The 23,818-nt window shown below is 42.2% G+C and overlaps 1 protein-coding gene across 2 annotated transcripts in view; it reads left to right on the top strand.

Annotated features, from left to right (window-relative positions):
* The window catches only part of LOC128701709 (oxysterol-binding protein-related protein 3), a 347,084-nt gene that overhangs the window by 290,647 nt on the left and 32,619 nt on the right, over positions 1-23,818 (top strand). For both annotated transcript variants that reach the window (XM_053795571.2, XM_053795569.2), the window contains 2 exons: positions 1,327-1,449; positions 8,436-8,543. In XM_053795571.2, the coding sequence (XP_053651546.2) occupies positions 1,327-1,449; positions 8,436-8,543 (231 nt within the window). The remainder of the gene's footprint in view (positions 1-1,326; positions 1,450-8,435; positions 8,544-23,818) is intronic.

Raw genomic sequence — 23,818 nt, 5'->3', positions numbered from 1 at the left:
CCGAGACAATAGTAAATGGCCAAGGCAGGTGTAACTGTCCACCTGTCAGTGTGTTTGTGAGAATGTGAGTACAATTTCAGTACCTAATACTAGTGTCAGAACAAAGATTAGTTACGAAATGACAAGAACTACTATAAATTGTAATTATCAGAACTTGAGAATTATATAAAAGAATATGAAAAATAGAAAAGAAGGTATATCGGCAACACTTTTGCAAGCGGCAGCGCTCCATGTTGCTGTCAGGTAATCCCCAAGTGCCTCATATCTCGGTAAGTACTGACTCTAAATTTTTTTTTTATCCTATAACACTTAGAAAAATGTGCTGTTTTTTTTTTCAATAAAAAAAAAGAAAAAAAATTTTTATTTTTCAAAATATTTGGGGCACTGGGGTAGTGAACGTATATACATGTATACGTTTGGACCGTTTACGGGTTAAAGTGCAGGCATTGTACTTCCCATTTCCAGTGCTCAAGTCCGGCTATATAAAAATAACCGGTTTCCCCTGAATCCCTTCACTAAATATTACCCTGCTGACACTCCAACAGCTTGTCAGGTCCCAAGAACCGCTTGTCTCTGTTCACTCCTATCTAACAAGCTCGCACACGCCTGCTGGAAGTCCAAGCCCCTCGCCCACAAAACCTCCTTTACCCCCTCTATCCAACCTTTTTGAGGACGACCCCTACCCCACCTTCCTTCCCCTACAGATTTGTACGCTCTCCATGTCATTCTACTTTGATCAAGTGTCTCTAAATGACCAAACCACCTCAACAACCCCTCTTCAGCCCTCTGACTAATACTTTTATTAACTCTACACCTTTTCCTAATTTCCACACTCCAAATTTTCTGCATAATATTTACACCACTCATTGCCCTTAGACACGACATTTCCACTGCCTCCAACCACCTCCTCGCTGCAGCATTTACAACCCAAGCTTCACACCCATATAAGAGACTTGGTACCACTTTACTTTCATACATTCCTTTCTTTGCCTCCATAGATAGTGTTTTTTGTCTCCACATATACCTCAACACACCACTCACATTTTTTCCTTCATCAATTCTCTGGTTAACCTCATCTTTCATAAACCCATCTGCTGACACGTCAACTTCCAAATATCTGAAAACATTCACTTCTTCCATACTCCCTCTCTCCAATGTGATATCCAATTTGATACCCTCATCACCTTACTCTTATCTATGTTCATTTTCAACTTTCTACCTTTACACGCATTTACAATTTTTTTTTTTTTTTCAACAATAATACAAATGTATTATCATAAATGTTGTACAGAAGCATCAAGCAACATTTTTTGTATATAATTTTAGGTTACTGGAGGAAGGTAACATGTCCGCAGCCGAGGTTATGAAAACTCAGCTCGAGCAACAACAACGGGAGAGACGCAAAAATCGTGAAGAAACAGGTGTTGAACATGTACCTATGTGGTTTAGGTGAGTAATACTTCTATACTTTTTTTAATGCACCAGTTTTCTCCTGCTAAGGTAAAGCAATTCCCCAAGATATGAGATTAATGTGTCCTACAAGATGCTTTGCTTCATGAAAACTCATATTACAAAAACATATTTAACATTACCTCAGCTTCATGTAAAGCACCCTTCTGGCAAGACAGTGATGGAGTGAATGATGGTGAAAGTTCTTCTTTTTCGGGCCACCCTGCCTTGGTGGGAATCGGCCAGTGTGATGATAAAAAAAAAAAAAAATAACGTTCCGAAATAATCAAACAGCATTACAGAGTCAAAAAAATACAGTACAAAAAGTGTAATAACTTTTAGTTAACCAATTACGAAAACACTCGTTTGTGATTCTTATATCAGGAAAAAAAGAGACGTTTGTGTGTTGGTGTTGGGTACTAGAAAAGGATTCTCGTATTCGGGGGAATTGCTGTAGTGTGTCCCAGAAAAAGAGGAAACACACTCACCATCACTCATGCCTGTTGCATTAGCACATCTCAGCACAGTTAATCTGCCCTTGGCATCCTTAACTCCTGTAAGAGCTCTCTCATCAGCTGTAACCATTGTTCTTCTGGGGCAATAACGCCAGAACAGCGACAGTGTCTCATCAGCATTGTAGATTTGTTCTGCTGTTAGATTCTTATCAACAGTCTTGGCAGAAACATCAGTGTGTGTGTGTGTGTGTGTGTGTGTGTGTGTGTGTGTGTGTGTGTGTGTGTGTGTGTGTGTGTGTGTGTGTGTTTGTGTGTGTGTGTGTGTGTGTGTGTTTATGTGTGTGTGTGTTTGTGTGTTTGTGTGTGTGTGTGTGTGTGTGTGTGTGTGTGTGTGTGTGTGTGTGTGTGTGTGTTTTGTGTGTGTGTGTGTGTGTGTGTGTGTGTGTGTGTGTGTACTCACCTAATTGTACTCACCTAATTGTGGTTGCAGGGGTCGAGACTCAGCTCCTGGCCCCGCCTCTTCACTGATCGCTACTGGATCCTCTCTCTCTCTGCTTCCTGAGCTTTGTCATACCTCTTCTTAAAACTATGTATGGTTCCTGCCTCCACTACTTCACTTGCTAGGCTATTCCACTTGCTGACAACTCTATGACTGAAGAAATACTTCCTAACGTCCCTGTGACTCGTCTGAGTCTTCAGCTTCCAGTTGTGACCCCTTGTCCCTGTGTCCCCTCTCTGGAACATCCTATCTCTGTCCACCTTGTCTATTCCCCGCAGAATCTTGTATGTCGTTATCATGTCTCCCCTGACCCTTCTGTCCTCCAGTGTGGTCAGTCCGATTTCCCTTAACCTTTCCTCGTACGACATTCCCTTGAGCTCTGGGACTAGACTTGTTGGAAACCTTTGTACTTTCTCTAACTTCTTGACGTGCTTGACCAGGTGTGGGTTCCAGACTGGTGCTGCATACTCCAGTATGGGCCTAACATACACAGTGTACAGTGTCTTGAACGATTCCTTATTAAGGTATCGGAACGCTATTCTCAGGTTTGCCAGGCGCCCGTATGCTGCAGCGGTTATTTGGTTGATGTGTGCCTCCGGTGATGTGCTCGGTGTTATGGTCACCCCAAGGTCTTTCTCCCTGAGTGAGGTCTGTAGTCTTTGTCCACCTAGCCTATACTCTGTCTGCGGTCTTCTTTGCCCCTCCCCAATCTTCATGACTTTGCATTTGGCTGGATTGAATTCGAGAAGCCAGTTGCTGGACCACATGTCCAGCCTGTCCAGGTCTCTTTGCAGTCCTGCCTCATCCTCGTCTGATTTAATTCTTCTCATCAACTTCACGTCATCTGCGAACAGGGACACTTCAGAGTCTATTCGTTCCATCATGTCGTTCACATATATCAAAAATAGCACTGGTCCTAGAACTGACCCCTGTGGGACCCCGCTCGTAACAGGCGCCCACTGTGATACCTCTTCACGTACCATGACTCGTTGCTGCCTCCCTGTCAGGTATTCCCTTATCCATTGCAGTGCCCTCCCTTTTACGTGCGCCTGATCCTCCAGCTTCTGCACTAATCTCTTGTGGGGAACTGTGTCAAAGGCCTTCCTGCAGTCTAGGAAAACGCAATCTACCCACCCCTCTCTCTCGTGTCTTACTTCTGTTACCTTGTCATAAAACTCCAGGAGGTTTGTGATACAAGATTTGCCTTCCATGAACCCATGCTGGTTTTCATTTATAATCTTGTTCCTTTCCAGGTGTTCGACCACTCTCCTCCTGATAATCTTCTCCATGACTTTGCACACAATACATGTCAGAGACACAGGTCTGTAGTTTAGTGCCTCGTTTCTGTTTCCTTTCTTAAATATGGGGACTACATTAGCTGTCTTCCATTTCTCAGGTAGTTGCCCAGTTTCAAGGGATGTGTTGAAGATTGTGGTTAGAGGCACGCACAGCATCTCTGCTCCTTCTCTAAGGACCCATGGGGAGATGTTGTCCGGTCCCATCGCCTTTGAGGTGTCAAGGTCACTTAAGAGCTTCTTCACCTCCTCCTCAGTTGTTCGTATGTCATCCAACACTTGTTGGTATATTCCCTCTTGATGTTCCCTTCTGTGCTGTCTTCCCACAGCCCTTCCTGTCTCTACTGTAAAAACTTCCTTAAATCTCCTGTTCAGCTCCTCACATACCTCCTGATCATTTCTTGTGAGTTCTCCACCTTCTGTCCTTAATCTGATCACCTGGTCTTTGACTGTTGTCTTCCTCCTGATGTGGCTATACAACAGTTTCGGGTCAGTCTTGATTCTCGATGCTATGTCATTTTCATACTGTCGCTGGGCCTCCCTCCTTACCTGTGCGTACTCATTCCTGGCTCTGCGACTGATCTCCCTATTTTCGTGTGTTCTCTGCCTTCTGTACTTTTTCCATTCTCTATTGCACTTTGTTTTTGCCTCCTTACACCGTCGGGTAAACCAGGGGCTCGTTCTGGTCTTCCCGTTGTTACTGTTGCCCTTGGGAATAAACCTTTCCACTGCCTCCTTGCATTTTGTTGTTACATATTCCATCATTTCATTTACTGGCTTTCCTGCCAGTTCTCTGTCCCACTGGACCTCCCGCAGGAAGTTCTTCAACCCTATGTAGTCCCCTCTTTTATAGTCAGGCTTTTCCCATTCAACTCCTGTTATTCTCTCCACTTGCAGCTCTACTATGTATTCAAAGCACAGAACCACGTGGTCGCTAGCTCCTAGGGGACTCTCATACTTGATGTCCTCAATATCTGAGCTGCCCAGGGTGAACACAAGGTCCAATCTTGCTGGTTCATCCTCCCCTCTCACTCTGGTAGTGTCCTTAACATGTTGGTGCATGAGGTTTTCCAGCACCACGTCCAACATCCTGGCTCTCCATGTTTCGGGACCCCCATGTGGCTCCAGGTTTTCCCAGTCAATCTCCCTGTGGTTGAAATCCCCCATAACCAGCAACTTTGCTCTGCTGGAGTGAGCTCTTCTTGCCACCTCAGCAAGTGTGTCCACCATTGCTCTGTTGCTCTCTTCATATTCCTCTTTTGGCCTCCTGCAGTTCTGTGGTGGATTATACATCACTGCAATGACCACTTTGTGTTCCCCAGACTGAAGTGTACCTGCTATGTAGTCTCTTTCTCCCGTCTCATCTATTCCTTCCATTTTCTCGAATTTCCATCTGTTTTTTACGAGCAGAGCAACCCCACCTCCCCCCCTGCCCCTTCTATCTTTCCTCATGATCTGGTATCCTAATGGGAAGATTGCATCTGTTATTGTCTCCATGAGTTTTGTATCTGTAACTGCTATGATGTCTGGGGACTTCTCATTGATTCTTTCTTGCCATTCCTCATGTTTATTCGTTAATCCATCTGCATTTGTGTACCAAACCTTCAACTTCTGTTCTAATACTGTAACTGTGGTGCGGGGGGTGGAAACAGAGGGATCGGTGTGTGATGGTTGGTTTGGATTGTTCAGTTGCCTTGGGGGTGTCGTGGCTGGAGTCCTTCTGCAGGTGTTTCTGGGGGGTGCGCTTGTCCTTCCATTTGATCCTGGGTTATTCTGCTCTCCTTTTTCATTTCCTCCCATTTCTCCTTTCGTTTTTGAACTCTCTCTTTCATTGTCTTCCTTTCGTCCTGTGTTCTGTCTCGATCGAGGTACACACTCCAGAACTCCTGCTTGCCTCTCAGCCGTGCTTTCTCCTGCAGGATCATGGTTCGGGTTGATTCTGCCTTGAAAATTACTTTGAGAGGCCGATTCCTTTTCTTTGTGAACCACCCAATTCTTCGAAAATTTGCCACCTGGGTCATGTCCCCCTCGCCTATCACCTTCATGATATCTTCAATCGCTTTTTTCTCCTCCTGCTTTCTTTCATCATAAGTTTCCCCTTTAGCTTCGTCTAGCCCATAGACAAACACGGATCTTTCCCTTTCCACCTCCCACTGTGACTCCCATTGCATCCTCTGATGTGTTTTAGTTCCTTCCCGTGGAGTGTTCCTTCCTTCAGTCCCTTCCCTAGTTATGGCCCCTATGCTTCTTGGTTTATCCTTCCTGCTCACCTGCTCCTGGCCCCCACAGGTATCTGGTAAGGTCCTTGCACATGTCCTAGTTCCTTCAATGTCTTCCAACCTCTCATTCTGTCCTAGTGTGCTCCCTGTCTTTGTTTTGGCCCCATGTGGGTTTGACAGGACCTCTGCATACAGTTTAGTTTCCATGCTTCCTTCAGACCTGTTGTCTGTGTTTGATGTAGCCATTGCCGATGCTACTTCTGTAATATCTTTGTCTCTGTGCTGTTTCAGATGTCTCAGCTCCTCTTCTAATCTCTCTATCTTGATTTCTGCTGCTGTGGCCTGTTGCTTCCACCTTCTGCATTCTGCTGCTAACCTCTCTTCCATCTTCCTTTCCAGCTCATCTAGTCTCCTTCCCCAGTCTTCCTCCCTTTTTTTGAGCTCTACCTCCCATTCCTCCCTCCCAGATTCGTCCTTGGAGCCCCTTGTCCTCATCCTGGTTAGGGGGAGGGGAATAGATGGTTAGGAGAGGGGATGGATGGTTGTGGGGGAGGGGGAGGATGGCTTTTGGAGGGTTAGAGATAGTTGGGGGAGGGGGTTAGATGGTTTGGGGGAGAGAGGGGATGGATGGTTATGGGGGAGGGGGAGGATGGTTATTGGAGGGAGGGAGGTAGTTGGGGGGGTTAGACGGTTTGGGGAGGGGTTAGGTGGTTTGGGGGAGGGGTAGGTGGCTAAGGTGAGGTGGTTAGGGAAGGGGGGAGGTGGTTAGGGGAGGGGGGGTACATGTTTGTGTCAAGTGGTGGAGGGTGTGTGGGGGTGTGTGTGTGTATGTGCGTGTGTATGTGTGTGCGTGTGTGTGTGGTGTGTGTGGTGTGTGTGTGTGTGTGTGTGGGGTATGTGTGGTGTGTGTGTGTGTGTGTGTGTGTGTGTATGTGTGGTGTGTGTGTGTGTGTGTGGGGTATGTGTGGTGTGTGTGTGTGTGTGGTGTGTGTGTGTGTGTGTGGTGTGTGTGTGTGTGGGGTATGTGTGGTGTGTGTGTGTGGTGTGTGTGTGTGTGTGGTGTATGTGTATATGAGTGTGTGTGTGTGTGTGTTTGTGTGTGTGTGTATGTGTTTATGTATGTATGTGTGTGTATGTGTGTGTGTGTGTGTGGTGTGTGTGTGTGTGTGTGTGTGGTTGTGTATGTGTGTGTGTGTGTGTGTGTGTGTGTGTGTGTGTGTATGTGTGTGTGTGTGGTGTGTGTGTGTGTGTGTGTGGTGTATGTGTATATGAGTGTGTGTGTGTGTGTGTTTGTGTGTGTGTGTATGTGTTTATGTATGTGTGTGTATGTGTGTGTGTGTGTGTGTGTGTGTGTGTGTGTGTGTGTGTGTGTGTGTGTGTGTGTGTGTGTGTGGTTGTGTATGTGTGTGTGTGTGTGTGTGTGTGTGTGTGTGTGTGTGTGTGTGTGTGTGTGTGTGTACAATCAGCAGATGTTTTATTATCACTGATCTTTTAAATATTTAATGCTATGGCTTTTCTTCAATTTTTGTAACCAGCTGCTGAATATTCAGTTGCCTTCAGTATTCAGTTTGTCATGATGGATTTTTACTTGTTTCATGATAACTATTCCATTAAGCAGCATACACAAACTCGGACTTTAAACAATCCACTCCATCAATACACGAAGGAGATCATTTTTCCTCTTCGCAAGTTTTCTTCTTATTTTCCGTTAACTTTTGTTCATCACTTAGGGCATAGAACTTTAACAATTTGTCCTTCTGTGCCTTTAGGACATAGATAATGGTTGTTCCATTATCTATGCTTCACACTTGCACCATTCTCAAGTTTTTCCTGCAACTTGAATTTCTGTGATATAGATAAACAGAAGTGCTTCCTCTTTCTATTTTCACTATTACCCATAGGACTTTTCAGTATTTCAACAGTGTCTTCACACCACAGATCTATTATAAATATGAAGCTCATCTGTCTGGGCTCAACAGACGGAGGATCAAGCCTCCACCACATCTTGTGCTGAATGATCCATATGTAGTGCTTCATGTTAACAGCAGAAAAACTGTACTTGGTGATCCATGGAACTTGAACACAGAAGATAGCTTTTTGTAATTGAATCTGTACATAGAAAATAGCTTTTTATAATTCCAAATTCTGTAATCCTACGAAGAAAAAATTGTTCACTGTTTGGCTGACGAGGATTTTTCCCCTAATGTCTAGTTTAGGGACTAACATTTGGCGTTAGTCAAATTATGAGATATTTACTGTATTTTCCAGTGTATAAGGTGCATGAGCATACAAGACATTGTTTCCAAGGAGTTGTAACAACATAAGTAAACAACTGCTAAAGTGTAACGTAAAGCCTACCCTTGGGCATATAAGGCCCAGGCTGATTTTTCCAAGACTTTTTGTGAAGAAAAGCATGCCTTATATGCCAGAAAATATGGTGATTTCAAGTTTTTTTGAATATCTGTAAAGAAACTTAATATTTTTTATTCGTGTGAATGAAATTGTGTATTTTTTTCAGACGTGAAATGGATTTTAGCAAAGAAGAGTCATGGGTATTTACCGGTGAGTATTGGAACAAACGCAAGGAACCAGGATTTATTAACATGACATTCGAGAAACTATGGTAGTAAGTAACTGAAAAATTTAATTATTTTTTGACGTATGAAGTTATGTATATTTATATTTTATCTGCTGGTAGAAGACCAGAAAAATAAAAAAGATATAAATCAGAAATTTAGCAATATCAGACATTAATGCAGTAATTCTGAAGCATTGTGTAGTCTTAGCAAGCGCACCTTGCATATAATAATACAGTGGACCCCCGGTTAACGATATTTTTTCACTCCATAAGTATGTTCAGGTGCCAGTACTGACCGAATTTATTCCCATAAGGAATATTGTGAAGTAGATTATTCCTTTCAGACCCCCAAACATACACGAACAAACGCACTTACATAAATACACTTAAATAATTGGACGCATTTGGAGGTAATCGTTATGCGGGGTCCACTGTAATTATATTCAAGAGTGACAGTAGAATCATCTGAATCATAAGAATGACAGTATGATAAAAGAGAGAGTATAATCATCAGGATGGTAAGAGTGACAGTATGATAAAAGAGAGAGTATAATCATCAGGATGGTAAGAGTGACAGTATGATTTGTATATTGCATATCAAAAATTACTATTTTCAAGAAATGTATGATCCGTGGTACTTTACACTATCACTTAAGTGTAACTGCACACATTTCTATCCTCTTATTGATTCAGAATTTGAGTATATTCATGATCATACACACTAGAAAAGTGATGTGCTTTCAGCTGAGACTTACAAGTATGACAGATTCCAGACTCTTACCAGACACTGGTATCCTGTTTATGCAACTATAGTATATTATTGAAACTCTGGTGATTCTTGTGACTTACAGAAGTCTTTGATGCAGAAGCAATATACAGGAGTGCCCCGCACTTTTTTTCAGTGTTCTACGTTTTTGTTGGCTTTTAATTGAGCCATTGTTCCATCTGCCAGTGCCTATTGCCAGCGGTGGAACCTAATGAACAATGGCTTAATTTGAAATCGACGAAAACATGGAACACCGAAGAGGTGGTGGTGTGTATGTGAGGCCCTCCTGAGAATTAACTCTGTACCCTGTTTTAGGGATTACAGTATTCTTGACTGATGGTGTACACATGACACTCAGCCTTAATGACCCTTGTTCAGTCAGTAGGCTTTAAACCTAACAGTTCCTGGAGACAAACACTTGTAATGTGAGTTTTTACGTCTGTTGCGAGAATTTTGTCTCCAAACACGTACCTCTTTCGTACCATATATTATGCAAATATGGCGAACAAGCGATATGAGATGCAAAACAACCAAGGGGAGAGCTGAATGATAGCTCTGGTCCTTTCATGTTGCAATCCACACATCAGGAGCTTGCAATGATGCAGAAAAGAGGAGGAGGAGGTCCAAGCAAATACGCCCTTGCTGGAGCTAGGGCATTCCTTGTGACTGTATTTTCTTGGGCCACCACCCCTTTTCTGCACTGCATACCCCTGATGTGTTGATTGCAACACGAAAGGCCTAGAGCTATCGTTCATCTTCCCCCATGGTTGTTTTTCATACTATACATTATCTGATACATCACAGTGCTCTGTATATTTAGCATTCACTACACTTTTGAGTAAACAAAATACAGTAGTTTCTATACTTTTCATGTTATTGAATTCCTGACTGTTTTCCTCATAGACACCTGTGTTATAATCAGAGATGCATTCCTAAGCAATAATATTTTGCATCTGATCTCACTTGATTTTACCATAGATATTTGTCCAGTATTTTGCATTTAGTACTGCTGCTTCTTACTAATGTTAAATATTGTTTAAATAATGTATACATGTGGGGGTAAGTGTATACATGTTAAAGAGTGCTACAATACAATAGTATACAGTAAAGTATACACCAGTCTGGTATACAGATCAGTATAGAGTATAGTATTTACCTTGAATGCTGATGGTGTTTGGCTCGCTGGAATTGATGTTTCTTGCTAATCTGAATCAGTTAAGAGAAGTAGAGGATGATGGAATTAGTTGGGAGAATCTGGGTATTTTTCAGCAGTTGTGGCAACTTGGAAGTTCATGTGACTGGGATTACTGTGGAGCTTAAGTAAGTTTATGTGACTGGGATTATTGTGGAGCTTAAGTAAGTTTATGTGACTGGGATTATTGTGGAGCTTAAGAAAGTTGATGGCACTGATGATATGCTCAGAAATATCTATAGCATTTTGTTCAGTTTTGTTGACTTTTACTGTAACATATTGGACAGTTCCTTCTGTCAACACACCGGCCGCATCCCACCGAGGCAGGGTGGACCACCGAGGCGGGGTGGACCACCGAGGCGGGGTGGACCACCGAGGCAGGGTGGACCACCGAGGCAGGGTGGACCACCGAGGCAGGGTGGCCCAAAAGAAAAAACAAAAGTTTCTCCTTTTACATTTCATAATATATACAGGAGAAGGGGTTACTAGCCCCTTGCTCCCGGCATTTTAGTCGCCTCTTACAACACGCATGACTTACGGAGGAAGAATTCTGTTCCACTTCCCCATGGAGATAAGAGGAAATAAACAAGAACAAGAACTAGAAAGAAAATGGCAGAAAAGACAGAGGGGTATGTATATATATTCTTGTATATGTATGTGTAGTGTGACGTAAGTGTAAGTAGAAGCAGCAAGACGTACCTGAAATCTTGCAGGTTTATGAAACAGAAAAAAGACACCAGCAATCCTACCATCATGTAAAACAATTATTGACACTGATATAATGATTTTTATTTTTGGACCGAAACTTAGAAACCTTACCTAATCTCTCTTCAGTTAGCAGAGTTTTTTTAGCTAAATTCTGCCATGGTAGTTCAGGTTTTTCATTAGTAAGACTAACATCATGCGAATCTAATACTGGCCTGTCTTCACAGGCCTGGAATATTAATTTTTTCACTTTTCATCTAAATTGTTTCAAGATTTGAGGTGATTGTTGTCTTTGTAAGCAAATGAGTTTGTTCTGCTTGTCCATTACTGCTTGCCCAGACCAAATTATGACATGTTCTTGTGAGTTAAAATCAGCAACTAGTGATGCTCTTCTCACAAAACCTGTTTTTCCTTCCTATCCCATCTTTTACACTCAATCTCCCTCCAAGTCTTTTCTTTACATAAAAGCCATGCTGAGAGTTTGTCTACTCCACATCTTGCAACACAGTGTCAACTCTGTTGACTTACTTCTCCAGCACTTCCTTCAGATGCTGGTCAGACTCATGAGAATTATATACCAAACGAGAGGTCAGTTTCTTCTTAACACCTTTCATAGTTGAAGGTAAATTGCCAGACAAGTGAAAAATGGCACATATGAAGGATTAAGGAGTTTATTTCCTTGCATAGTTTACAAGGTGTAATTGCAATACAGTGGACCCCTGGTTAACGATATTATTTCATTCCAGAAGTATGTTCAGGTGCCAGTACTGAACGAATTTGTTCTCATAAGGAATATTGTGAATTAGATTAGTCCATTTCAGAACACCCAAACATACACGTACAAACGCACTTACATAAATACACTTACATAATTGGTCGCATTGGGAGGTGATCGTAAAGCGGGGTCCACTGTATTGATATGCTTAGTGCAAAGAAAGCCACTATCAAGCTGAGGCATTTCAGGCAGACCAAACCTAGTGCTTCACAGACTACTTAGTATTAGACATATACGTATATCAAAGTTCATTCTGAGCGAACATTGCTTTTTATATATCAACAGAAGTAGTAGTGGTTTAGCAGTAATTAACCCGTAAACAGTCCAAACGTATATACGTATACGTTTTTTCAACATTTGAAAGTATGTAAAAAAAGTAGATCTTTTTTTTGTTTTGTTTTTTACATTTGAAAATGTGTAAAAAAACTTTGTTCTACTTTTTTTTGTTATACAGTGGACCCCCAGTTAACGATATTTTTTCACTCCAGAAGTATGTTCAGGTGCCAGTACTGACCGAATTTGTTCCCATAAGGAATATTGTGAAGTAGATTAGTCCATTTCAGACCCCCAAACATACACGTACAAACGCACTTACATAAATACACTTACATAATTGGTCGCATTCGGAGGTAATCGTTATGCGGGGGTCCACTGTATTTGAAAATATGTAAAAAAAACGTAGATCTACTTTCGTATCACTACACATGTGAACGTAGATCTGCTTGGACTGTTTACGGGTTAAATTAGCAAGTAGTTGAAAAACAATTTACAGTATTATATTTTAGCACATTATACATAATATTTCCAAAACTATAGCTATGTTGTGTTGACAAGAGTTGTTAAAGTCACTAAAGTTGATATAACACTTAGAGAACAGAAACCTGTTGAAAACTGGCTAATGTGACTGGCAGTGTGGGTGACATGTTTTGGCAGGTGGACATTAAAAGTATGTAAGCTTCCTCACACTCACTTTCTCCTACTTGCACTTTCTCATTCACTCATTCTCATGCTCACTATATATCTCACTTTCACATTCTCTCTTACACATTCACATTCTCTTACATATTCACATTCTTACTCCCACTCATACAGTCTCTCTCTCGCACACACAATCACAAACATAATCACACACAATCACACACACAATCACACACACAATCACACACACAATCACATACACAATCAGACACAATCACACACACACACACACACACACACACACACACACACACACACACACACACACACACACACACACACACACAATCACACACACACACAATCACACACACACAATCACACACAATCTCACACACACACACACAATCACACACAATCACACACAATCACACACAATCACACACACAATCACACACACAATCACACACACAATCACACACACAATCACACACACAATCACACACAATCACACACACAATCACACACACAATCACACACACAATCACACACACAATCACACACACAATCACACACACAATCACACACACAATCACACACACACACACACACACACACACACACACACACACACACACACACACACACACACACACACACACACACACACACAGACACACACACAGACACACACACACACACACACACACACACACACACACACACACACACACACACACACACACACACACACACACACACACACACTCATTGTCTCTCTCTCTCCTCTCCCCTCCATCTCTAACATTCATTACAGTCTAACATGGGGTCAGTAAGGTACGGATGAAGAATTTCACTTTTTAAAAGTCTCCTTATATAATATTCACCATTAGACATATTGTACACCATCAGGCACTGTACCCCAGGCATATTGTGTACCAGACAGTATATTGTACACCATCAGGCACTATACTCCTGCATATTGTATACCAGACAGTATATTGTACACCATCAGGCACTGTACCCCAGGCATATTGTGTACCAGACAGTATATTGTACACCATCAGGCACTGTACTCCTGCATATTGTATACCAGACAGTATATTGTACACCATCAGGCACTGTACCCCAGGCATGTTGTATACCAGACAGTATATTGTACACCATCAAGCACTGTACCCCAGACATTGTACACCAGACAGTACAGTATATTGTACACCAGGCACTGTACCCCAGATATATTCTACACCAGACAGTATATTGTATACCAGGTACTGTACCCCAGACATGTTGTACACCATCAGCCATAATACATTGTACACCATGAGCCATAATATATTGTACACTATCAGCCATAATATATTGTACATCATTAGACATTGTACATCGTCAGATATATATTGTATACTATGAGACATTTTAAATGCATTGAATCTCAGTGAAGAAACGCCAAAAAAATCTCACAATGTTTACAAATGATAATTTAATGTAGAGTATCCTCATTATTATTTTATTATAAATATTCAAATACAGTGGACCCCGGTTAACGATATTTTTTCACTCCAGAAGTATGTTCAGGTGCCAGTACTGACCGAATTTGTTCCCATAAGGAATATTGTGAAGTAGATTAGTCCATTTCAGACCCCCAAACATACACGTACAAACGCACTTACATAAATACACTTACATAATTGGTCACATTCGGAGGTAATCGTTATGCGGGGGTCCACTGTATATAGGTTTCTCACAACTCACAATTTGCAAGATGGAACACTGGGCGATGTTTACATTAGTTCTCGATTAGTATCAAGTTACGAACTGTTTATTTTTATATTTAATCCATGGGAAACGCTGAAGCCATGGGGGTCATAGAGTGCCTTGGAAATGGGAGGCCATCATGTTCTGTAATGTTTAGTCCAAGGAAATGGTGGTCAGGTAGTGATTAGTCAGGATTTTAATCTGGAAGGGGATTTTAAGTTTGTGTGATGGTGAAAATTCAAAGAAATTGGTATAAAAATGTGTTTTTTAAAAACATTTTCTTGAATCGTCATGCTTTTGTGGTTACTAGTCAGTATAGTACAGTGAAAAGTGCCCAATAATTGCGAGAAAAATAAAATATTTGTATCTGGGGGGCTTTAGCCTCTTTAAACATCCCAACCTGCCCTCCCTATAGCTTCAACATTGTTGTCAGGTCACAGGTCACATTGTTTGGATGAAGAACCCCTCATTGGCATCAAGGAACCTCCTTTAACCCTGAAACTGTCCAAACGTAGATATACGCTGACGTGCGGCAGGCTCTGAATGTAGATCTGTTTTTTTTTACATGCAAAAGGGGAAAATCAAGGTCGGAGCGCTACACACGTGAACATAGATCTACGTTTGGACAGTTTAAGGGTTAATAATGGTCCAGGATTTAGTGAAGCTTCATATTACATTTTCTCTCTCTAAATTGTGGGTTAGTTGTGAATTGTTCCAGCCATATTGTTGTGATTTCCATTCCTCATATTTTTTTTAATTAAGATTTTGTGTATAGCTCACTTTTGTGTTCACAAGTATATTTTTTTATTATGTTTATAAGATGTTGAGATTTTGCACATTACTGTATTAAATAAGATACAAGGTTTTGTAATACCATGTTTGCTACAGTCTTCATAAATGTTCATTTACTCAGGTATAATGGGACAACAATGAAGCGTAGTGTATTGCAAATATCAAGACTTTTTCAGTAGTATTTCCTTAACCCTTAAACTGTCCAAACGTAGATCTACGTTTGCGCACGTAGCGCCCCGACCTTGATTTTCTCCGTGAGAAAGCATTTAAAAAAGAAAGTAGGTCTACATTTGGAGCTCTACGGGAGCAAACGTCGATCTACGCTTGGACAGTTTAAGGGTTAATATACCTTTGTATTTTCTCATTTTACTATGAGTAAAATAAGCAAGACTCGTTTTAAAAATATATATTAAAAGGTATTATAATAGTGTTTACGGGGATTTTTTTATTAAATGGTATGTATGGGTATTTATTCCTCATTACTTTTCTCTTTTTTTATGTATTCTGCTTAGAGTATAAGTGTCTTGGTGTGAGGTGACAAAGTACTTAATTTAGAGTAGCAGGTGACCCTCGATATGAAGGACTAATGGAGTCTTAACACTCACTCACCATGGGTTCTAACCCCAACTGTAACATGGTTTACCATGGGTTCTAACCCCACCTGTACCATGGTTTGTTTTCGATTGTGTTATGATTTCGTGAGTCAAGTTACTGATGGGAAGATTGTCTGAGTGGCTGGTAAATCAGAATGATATTAAAATATACCAGAAGTACTAAAGTACTCTGCTGTATAGCTGAAATAGTACTCTACACAGAGTACACTTTTATTACAGGCGACACTGAAAATAAGGAAGTTAGAAGTATAGTTGTCCAGTGGATTTTGTCATATATCTGACATCTGTTATAATGTGGTTTATTATGCCAAGGGTTTATTGAATTTATGCTATATATAATTTTCATATGATACAAGAATTTAAACCAGTTGTGTGTATGTTTATATTAGTTAATGTATATCTGTGATGTATGTCATTTTAGATGATTTATTTTTCATGTATAGAATAAGTTTATATCTCAATTTGTCTTTTTTTTTTTAAATTAGCTCCTGTGAATTTTTATATTTGTTAATTTGTTTTGAATAAGCATGCAGAATAGAAAATTTTAATATGTAGATTCTTGGATAAATAGAAGGGTGGACAAGGGGCTTCAACTGTGGTCCTCAAATTGACAGTCTGACTCTCTACGGTCCCAACTGTCAGTTTATGGACCACGGTTCAAGCCTCTTGTCCTCTTTTCTATTTATCCGTTGACAGTTGTTTATTACAACTTAGTTTCCACAGATTCTTAAGTAAACGGAGGGTTGAACCTCCGGCCCTCCCTGTGCTTACTTGCCCACGTGGGTTTAGCGTTTCACAAAAACATTACTATCAACAATATGTAAATTTTCCATTGCATTATGCACCAGCTTTTTTGTATGTCACTTAACTCATATCTCTGTTTTTTCTTTCTTGTGAAATCACAATCAATTTAGTGAATATGTTAAGTTTTAAATAAGACACATTTGCAACAGTTTGATAAGCCTGCACAATAGGCTTCTTCACTCGAGTACAGAGGAGTCAGCAGAAGCAGTAGAGATGTAAAGATGATGTAATCAGTCATTTCACCCGTGAAGACGTAGTTTAGAGCGGTCATTCGCACAGCCTGGAGAAGAGCTTTGCTCCTTAGTCCATGGTTTGCCTCCTCTGTACTGAAGAAGCCTATTGTGGGGGCAGAATGTTTCGGAATAAAGATGTCTAACTGTTGCACATGTTTTTTTCAACGAACTGCTGTATCCCACCCAGGCAGGGTGACCTGACAAGAAAAACAAAAGTTTTTCTTTTTCTTCTTTCAACACACCGGCCATATCCCACCAAGGCAGGGTGGCCCAAAAAGAAAAACGAAAGTTTCTCTTTATAAATTTAGTAATGTATACAGGAGAAAGGGCCACAAGCCCTTTGCTCCCAGCATTTTAGTCATCCCTTACAACATGCATGGCTTACAGAGGAAGAATTCTGTTTCACTTCCCCATAGAGTGTCACACATGTGTCTTACTTATTAACAATCAATTTAGTATACTGTATTTCAGATTCTAAATGAGTGTTCTTATAACAATTCACAAATTCAAAGTCTTGGGAATGTTCACTGATTTAGACTTGAATTCCACTTATGCTATTTTAATAATGCAAATTACAAAAGATATATATAATAGTGGGAAATTTTAAGTGGCATCTGTACTACTTCCGTCTACAAGTGGTAATTAAACCAAGAATCTGTACTGCTACCATCTACAAGTAGTAGATTACCAAGAATCTGTTCTACTGTCTACAAGTTGTAGTTAAACCAGGAATCTGTTCTACTGTCTACAAGTGGTAGTTAAAGCAGGAATCTGTACCACTACCATCTAAAAGTGATAGTTAAACCATGAATCTGTACCACTAGTCTACAAGTGATAGTTAAACCAGGAATCTGTACCACTAGTCTGCAAATGGTAGTTAAACCAGGAATCTGTACCACTACCCACTACAAAGTAGTTAAACTAGGAATTTGTTGTCAGTGGTAGTTAAACCAGGAATTTGTTCTATCAGTGGCATTTAAACCAGGCTGCGATGCTTCAAACCTGGTATATGGTATTTCTTTAATTGTTTAAAATACCAGCAAGTAGATGAATAATTTACATGTGTAACACCTGGGTACCTTTTTTGTTGAAACATCACACCAGCCAGTGTCTTCATCAGTCCATTGCTGAGAATATATAATGCAGGGAGTGAAGAGGTTATTTGAGGTGGTCAGTCCCTCAGTCTTGCAAGGAAGTGGTCAGTCCCTCAGCCTTGCAAGGAAGTGGTCAGTCTCTCAGCCTTGCAAGGAAGTAGTCAGTCCCTCAGCCTTGCAAGGAAGTGGTCAGTCCCTCAGCCTTGCAAGGAAGTGGTCAGTCTCTCAGCCTTGCAAGGAAGTGGTCAGTCCCTCAGCCTTGCAAGGAAGTGGTCAGTCCCTCAGCCTTGCAAGGAAGTGGTCAGTCCCTCAGCCTTGCAAGGAAGTGGTCAGTCTCTCAGCCTTGCAAGGAAGTGGTCAGTCCCTCAGCCTTACAAGGAAGTGGTCAGTCCCTCAGCCTTGCAAGGAAGTGGTCAGTCCCTCAGCCTTGCAAGGAAGTAGTCAGTCTCTCAGCCTTGCAAGGAAGTGGTCAGTCTCTCAGCCTTGCAAGGAAGTGGTCAGTCCCTCAGCCTTGCAAGGAAGTGGTCAGTCCCTCAGCCTTGCAAGGAAGTGGTCAGTCCCTCAGCCTTGCAAGGAAGTGGTCAGTCCCTCAGCCTTGCAAGGAAGTGGTCAGTCCCTCAGCCTTGCAAGGAAGTGGTCAATCCCTCAGCATGGTGAATGAAATACATGGTGAGTGAGACACATGGTGAGCGAGACATGGTGAGACATGAATGAGACACATGGTGAGTGAGACGCATGGTGAATGAGACACATGGTGAGCGAGACGCTTGGTGAATGAGACATGGTGAGACATGAATGAGACACATGGTGAGTGAGACGCATGGTGAATGAGACACATGGTGAGCGAGACGCATGGTGAATGAGACACATGGCGAGTGATACACATGGTGAATGAGAGACATGCTGAGACACATGGTGAGATGCATGATAGACATGCTGAAATACATGGTGAATGAGAGACATGCTGAGACACGTGGTGAATGAGAGCCATGGTGAGATGCATGGTGAGACACATGGTGAATGAGAGACATGCTGAGACACATGGTGAGTGAGATTCATGGTGAGACATGTGGTGAGATATGCTGAGACACATGGTGAATGAGACACATGGTGAGGCACGTGGTGTACGAGACACAAGGTGAATGAGACACATGGTGAGGCACATGGTGAGTGAGGCACGTGGTGTACAAGACACATGGTGAGCGAGACACAAGGTGAATGAGACACATGGTGAGTGAGACACAAGGTGAATGAGACACATGGTGAGACACATGAATAACACATGGTGAGTGAGACACACAGTGAATGAGATGCATGGTGAGAGTGAGACATGGTGAATAAGACACATGATGAGAGACTTGGTGAATGAGAGACATGGTGAGACACATGGTGAGTGAAACATGTGAATGAGACACATGGTGAGTGAGACACATGGTGAATGAGAAACAAAGTGGAGTTTTTTATTTGTACAACATTCTAGCCAACATTGGGATTATTACAATAAATTCTTGATGTAACAGTGATAATGGGAAATCTCCAGCTGTTTCTTGAATTAGAATGTTAAGAAATCTCAAAAAATACTCAGAAGTACTCTATGCCCAGCATAGTACAGGTCAACTGTCAATAATCTAGCATCATTGGTACCCTCTGGGTGCCAGATTAGTGACTTTTGCTGGATCAGAGAGTTCTGAAATTAACTAACTTCAGTTAGTGCCAGATTAGTGATTACCAGATCAGTGATGGCTGACCTGTACTGTATAACCCACACATGGGAGAAAGCTTAGGGTATCATTTCAGTCCGATTTGGACCATTGACAAGTTACACTTGTGGATAATCTAAGTTGGACCAAAATATCGTCATAAGCTTCTTACTCCTATGTGCGTGTTATTTGTGTATTGTTCCAGTCACCGTATTGTGCCTTTTTGTTCATTACCACCTCATACTTAATTCACAGATAAATTTCAATAATCATTGAAAATTATATAGTTTACCCAGTGGATTTTGTATGTTACTGCATTAGTTCTTATATTAAGTAAGTTTATTTAGGTACAGGTACACACACATGCAGTTATCATACATAATTTAACATATGTATAAATTATCTAGGATGATCCAAAAATAAGTCAGAGGAAGTAACTTAATTCCATTGGGTTCTTGTAATACTTAATTATTTAAAGCCTAACTATAAGTTAAAGTAGGAATCAATTGTGTTTATAAATTTAAAAGTTAAAACAGTTAAGTAACTTAACTGATTGTTTACTGCAGATCAAGTACAGCCTCTCCTCACTTAACAACAGAGTTCCGTTCCTGAGACCACGTCGGTAAACAAATTCGTCACTAAGTGAGGAACATACTATAATCCATACCCCCGGCCGGGATTGAACCCGCGGTCATAGAGTCTCAAAACTCCAGGGGTTCAATCCCGGCCGGGGGTATGGTTTATTTGCAATCGTGTCATTACGATTTCTTGAGTCAGCATACTATAATGGTAGTGAGTTTGTATCAACCATCTTTGATATTGTTTTTATTGTCACCTTTGCACCATTTATAACATTTTTAGTATATTTTTAAATGTTTTTACAGTAGTGTACTGTATGTTATAATAAAAATAATAGAGGAAATCAACTCTAATATATACATTATTTATGTGTGCATATTGGTCAGAGAGCCCATTGTAAGTCCAAGTCGTCAGTAAGCAAGTACGTCACTAAGCGAGGAGAGGCTGTACTTGATAAAACTATTGTTTCGTGAAAGGTTGTATAAATAAAGGATTTGTCCTCTTCAAGGGGGGCTCCTTGGCGTGGTGAAGAGGCTCTTGGTCTGAGGAATTAGCCCTGTCGGTCTTCTTCCTCAGACCGAACCTAATTACCCCCCATTCTCCCCTCCCCTATCCCATCCTCCCCATCCTCCCCTTTTTCCATTCCTCCTCCTCCTCCTCACCCCTCCCTTTTGCCCTTCCTCTTTTTAGCCTTCGTGATTTCTCCCACAGGCGCGCTAGTTCCTAGGTAGGGGAAAGGACACCGGGGTCCATCCCATTCCGTTGAGGTTTCTTGGCGGTGGCGTAGTTTGCCGTGGAATCTGGATTGCCTAGGGATGTCCCGATCCCTCTCCGGTATCCCGGAGTAGCTTTGGGTGTCTTTTGGGCGACGGGTGTATCTCTGGAAGCCACCTTTCGGATTCCGGGGGTGGTGGCTGAAGGAGGTATGCTTTGTGGCGGATATCCGGCCGCCCTCTCTTTTGTCCACCGAGGTAGCTCGGCAGATGTGAGGTTGCTATCCCAGATTGCTGGTTTACTGGCATGAAGGGTAGGGTATGGCACGGGTTCCATGCTGCATCTGCGCTACTAGCGGTGTCGAGTCCTCTTGGGCGCGGAGGGAGATTTCTGGCCCTTTCATTCCTCCTAGGAACTATCCCTCCCCGGTCCCCCCTTTTTTTTTCTTTTTTTTGTTTTTATTTTCTTTTCTTCTTTCTTTTTTTTTCTTAAAAACAAAAAGAAAGAAGTAACCTAACCATGGCAGCCCTAGTCCATGAACCTAGTACCCCCGGGCCCCTTCTTGATACCGCACCCCGTTCTGACCCCGCCTCGTCTTTGGACCACTCTTCAGACATTCCTCATGCCTCTGTACCTATTGCCGGTGCTGTTTCCTCACCCGCTTCAGGTACTGAGGCCTCGACTGACTCCTTCGATTTATCAGACCTTCGCTCTCCTCTGACTATGCTTCCGGCCTCTCCCTCTACGGTGCGGCAATTTTCAAATCGCCGACCCGTTCCACGTCGGACCAACTCTGGTCCCACGCCTAAACGTCAACGACAATTACCTGCTGATGATACTTCTCCACCTTCACCTTCTCGTTCTTCTCAGAAACGATTGACACGTCCTTCACTACCTTTCCACGCTCAGTTTCAGACTGAACAGTGGACTAAATTCTTCACTTTACGACCAACTTCCTCTACTGCCTATCTTTCTGACCATAGTATTGGCAAGGCACTCCTACGCCATGTTGGTAAAGATATTTCTTTTCATGCTCTTAAGAGCGGTACGCGCATCATTACCGTACAGAATGCTACCCAGGCTCGTGAGCTCTCTCGTCTTTCCCATATAGATACTGTTCCTGTCACCCTTGAAAAACATCATTCCCTCAATTCTTGTAGTGGTACCGTTATTCTGCCCCATACCATAGTTCAACAAAATTTCCAGACATGTGGCACCGACATTCTCGAACAGCTGGAACTCCAAGATCTCCCAATCCTCAAGGTAGACACTTACGTTCTTCCTGCCCGTGGGCGGAGACGATACCCTAGCAATGTGGCTCGTTTAACTTTTGACAGCCGAGAACTCCCATCCTCAGTTTATATAGCAGGACATCGGTTACAAGTTCGAAAGGTGATCCCTACACCACAACAGTGTAGAAATTGCTGGCGATTTGGCCATCCAGCGAAATATTGCAGATCTATCGCCGAATGCCCAGTCTGTGGTGCCGATGACCATTCTAATACGTCTTGCAATCGATCTCCCTCTTGCCTTAACTGTCATGAGGCTCACCCTTCGTACTCTCGCCGTTGTCAGGTCTATTTAAACGAGCGGGAAATCCGTTACCTCAAAGAGACAGAAGGTCTCCCTTATGCCATGGCAGTTTCTCATCTCCGCCTCCAAGGGAGACTCCCACGTGTTTCTTATTCCCGTGTTTCAAAACGTCCCCCCACTTCTGGTATCCCATCTTCTACACCCACCTCTGTGGTTACCTCTCCCATAATCACTCCTGTATCTAATCCTTTTGCTGTCCTCGGCTCAGACGTCCCTACTTCAACGCCTCAGTCTAATCTCGCTTCTTCGAGTTCTCTCTTACAAGCCTCAGTATCGACGAGACCTCGTACGACACCTCTTCCCAATCGTCCCTCTACTTCTCAAAAGTCAAAAAAAGGTCCGGTAACACCTCCTACCCATCTTCCACCTCCTCATTTTACCCTCCCTGTCTCTGTCCCTAGTTCTTCCCCTCTCACTGGCTCGGTTACAAGTGCAGAGGTTCACCCTCCTCCTCGTAATGTACCTTCCTCCCCTGTTCCCTCCCAAGTTTCTTCCTCTTCTGCCACCTCCCAGGTTCCTGTCTCTTCTGTCCCCTGCCACGCTTCTCCAGTTCCCTCCACCCTTTCGCCCCCCCCTACCTTGGTACAGTCCAATACAGTTCCAATCTTTACTCATCCTCCCCCTACCATTCCCAATATTGTCTCCCATACGACATCTCTGAATTCCGAAACACTTGAAGCAATCTCTGAATATATTGCAGAGACCAAACCATCAATGGACACTGATCCACCTTCCGCTCTTTCTCTCTCCTCTGCTCCATCTGCGCAACTCCTTTCTTCACAGCGCACCGTTCCTTCGCTGCTTGAACATTTTCCACTGCCTCCGCATGTGGACTTTTCTAACCCTTCTAGTCCGTAGGAACCCTTACCTGCTGATTTCAAGTATCTTTATCATTGCCAATCATGGCCTTTTAACAGTGGAATATACGCGGCCTCAGGGGTAATCGGGGTGAGCTTCAGATGTTACTCTCCCAGTTTGCCCCTGTTGGTGTTTGCTTACAGGAACCAAAATTACACTCTGCTGTTATTTCTCACATCTCAGGCTATAATTTGTTGTATTCTTCAGATCCTTTTCCTGATGGGACCT

The sequence above is a fragment of the Cherax quadricarinatus genome, chromosome 96 (assembly GCF_038502225.1).
Source record: "Cherax quadricarinatus isolate ZL_2023a chromosome 96, ASM3850222v1, whole genome shotgun sequence".
Classification (NCBI taxonomy): domain Eukaryota; kingdom Metazoa; phylum Arthropoda; class Malacostraca; order Decapoda; family Parastacidae; genus Cherax; species Cherax quadricarinatus.
The sequence above is the reverse complement of the archived record's forward strand: the minus strand, read 5'-3'. Positions and strand labels throughout refer to the sequence as shown.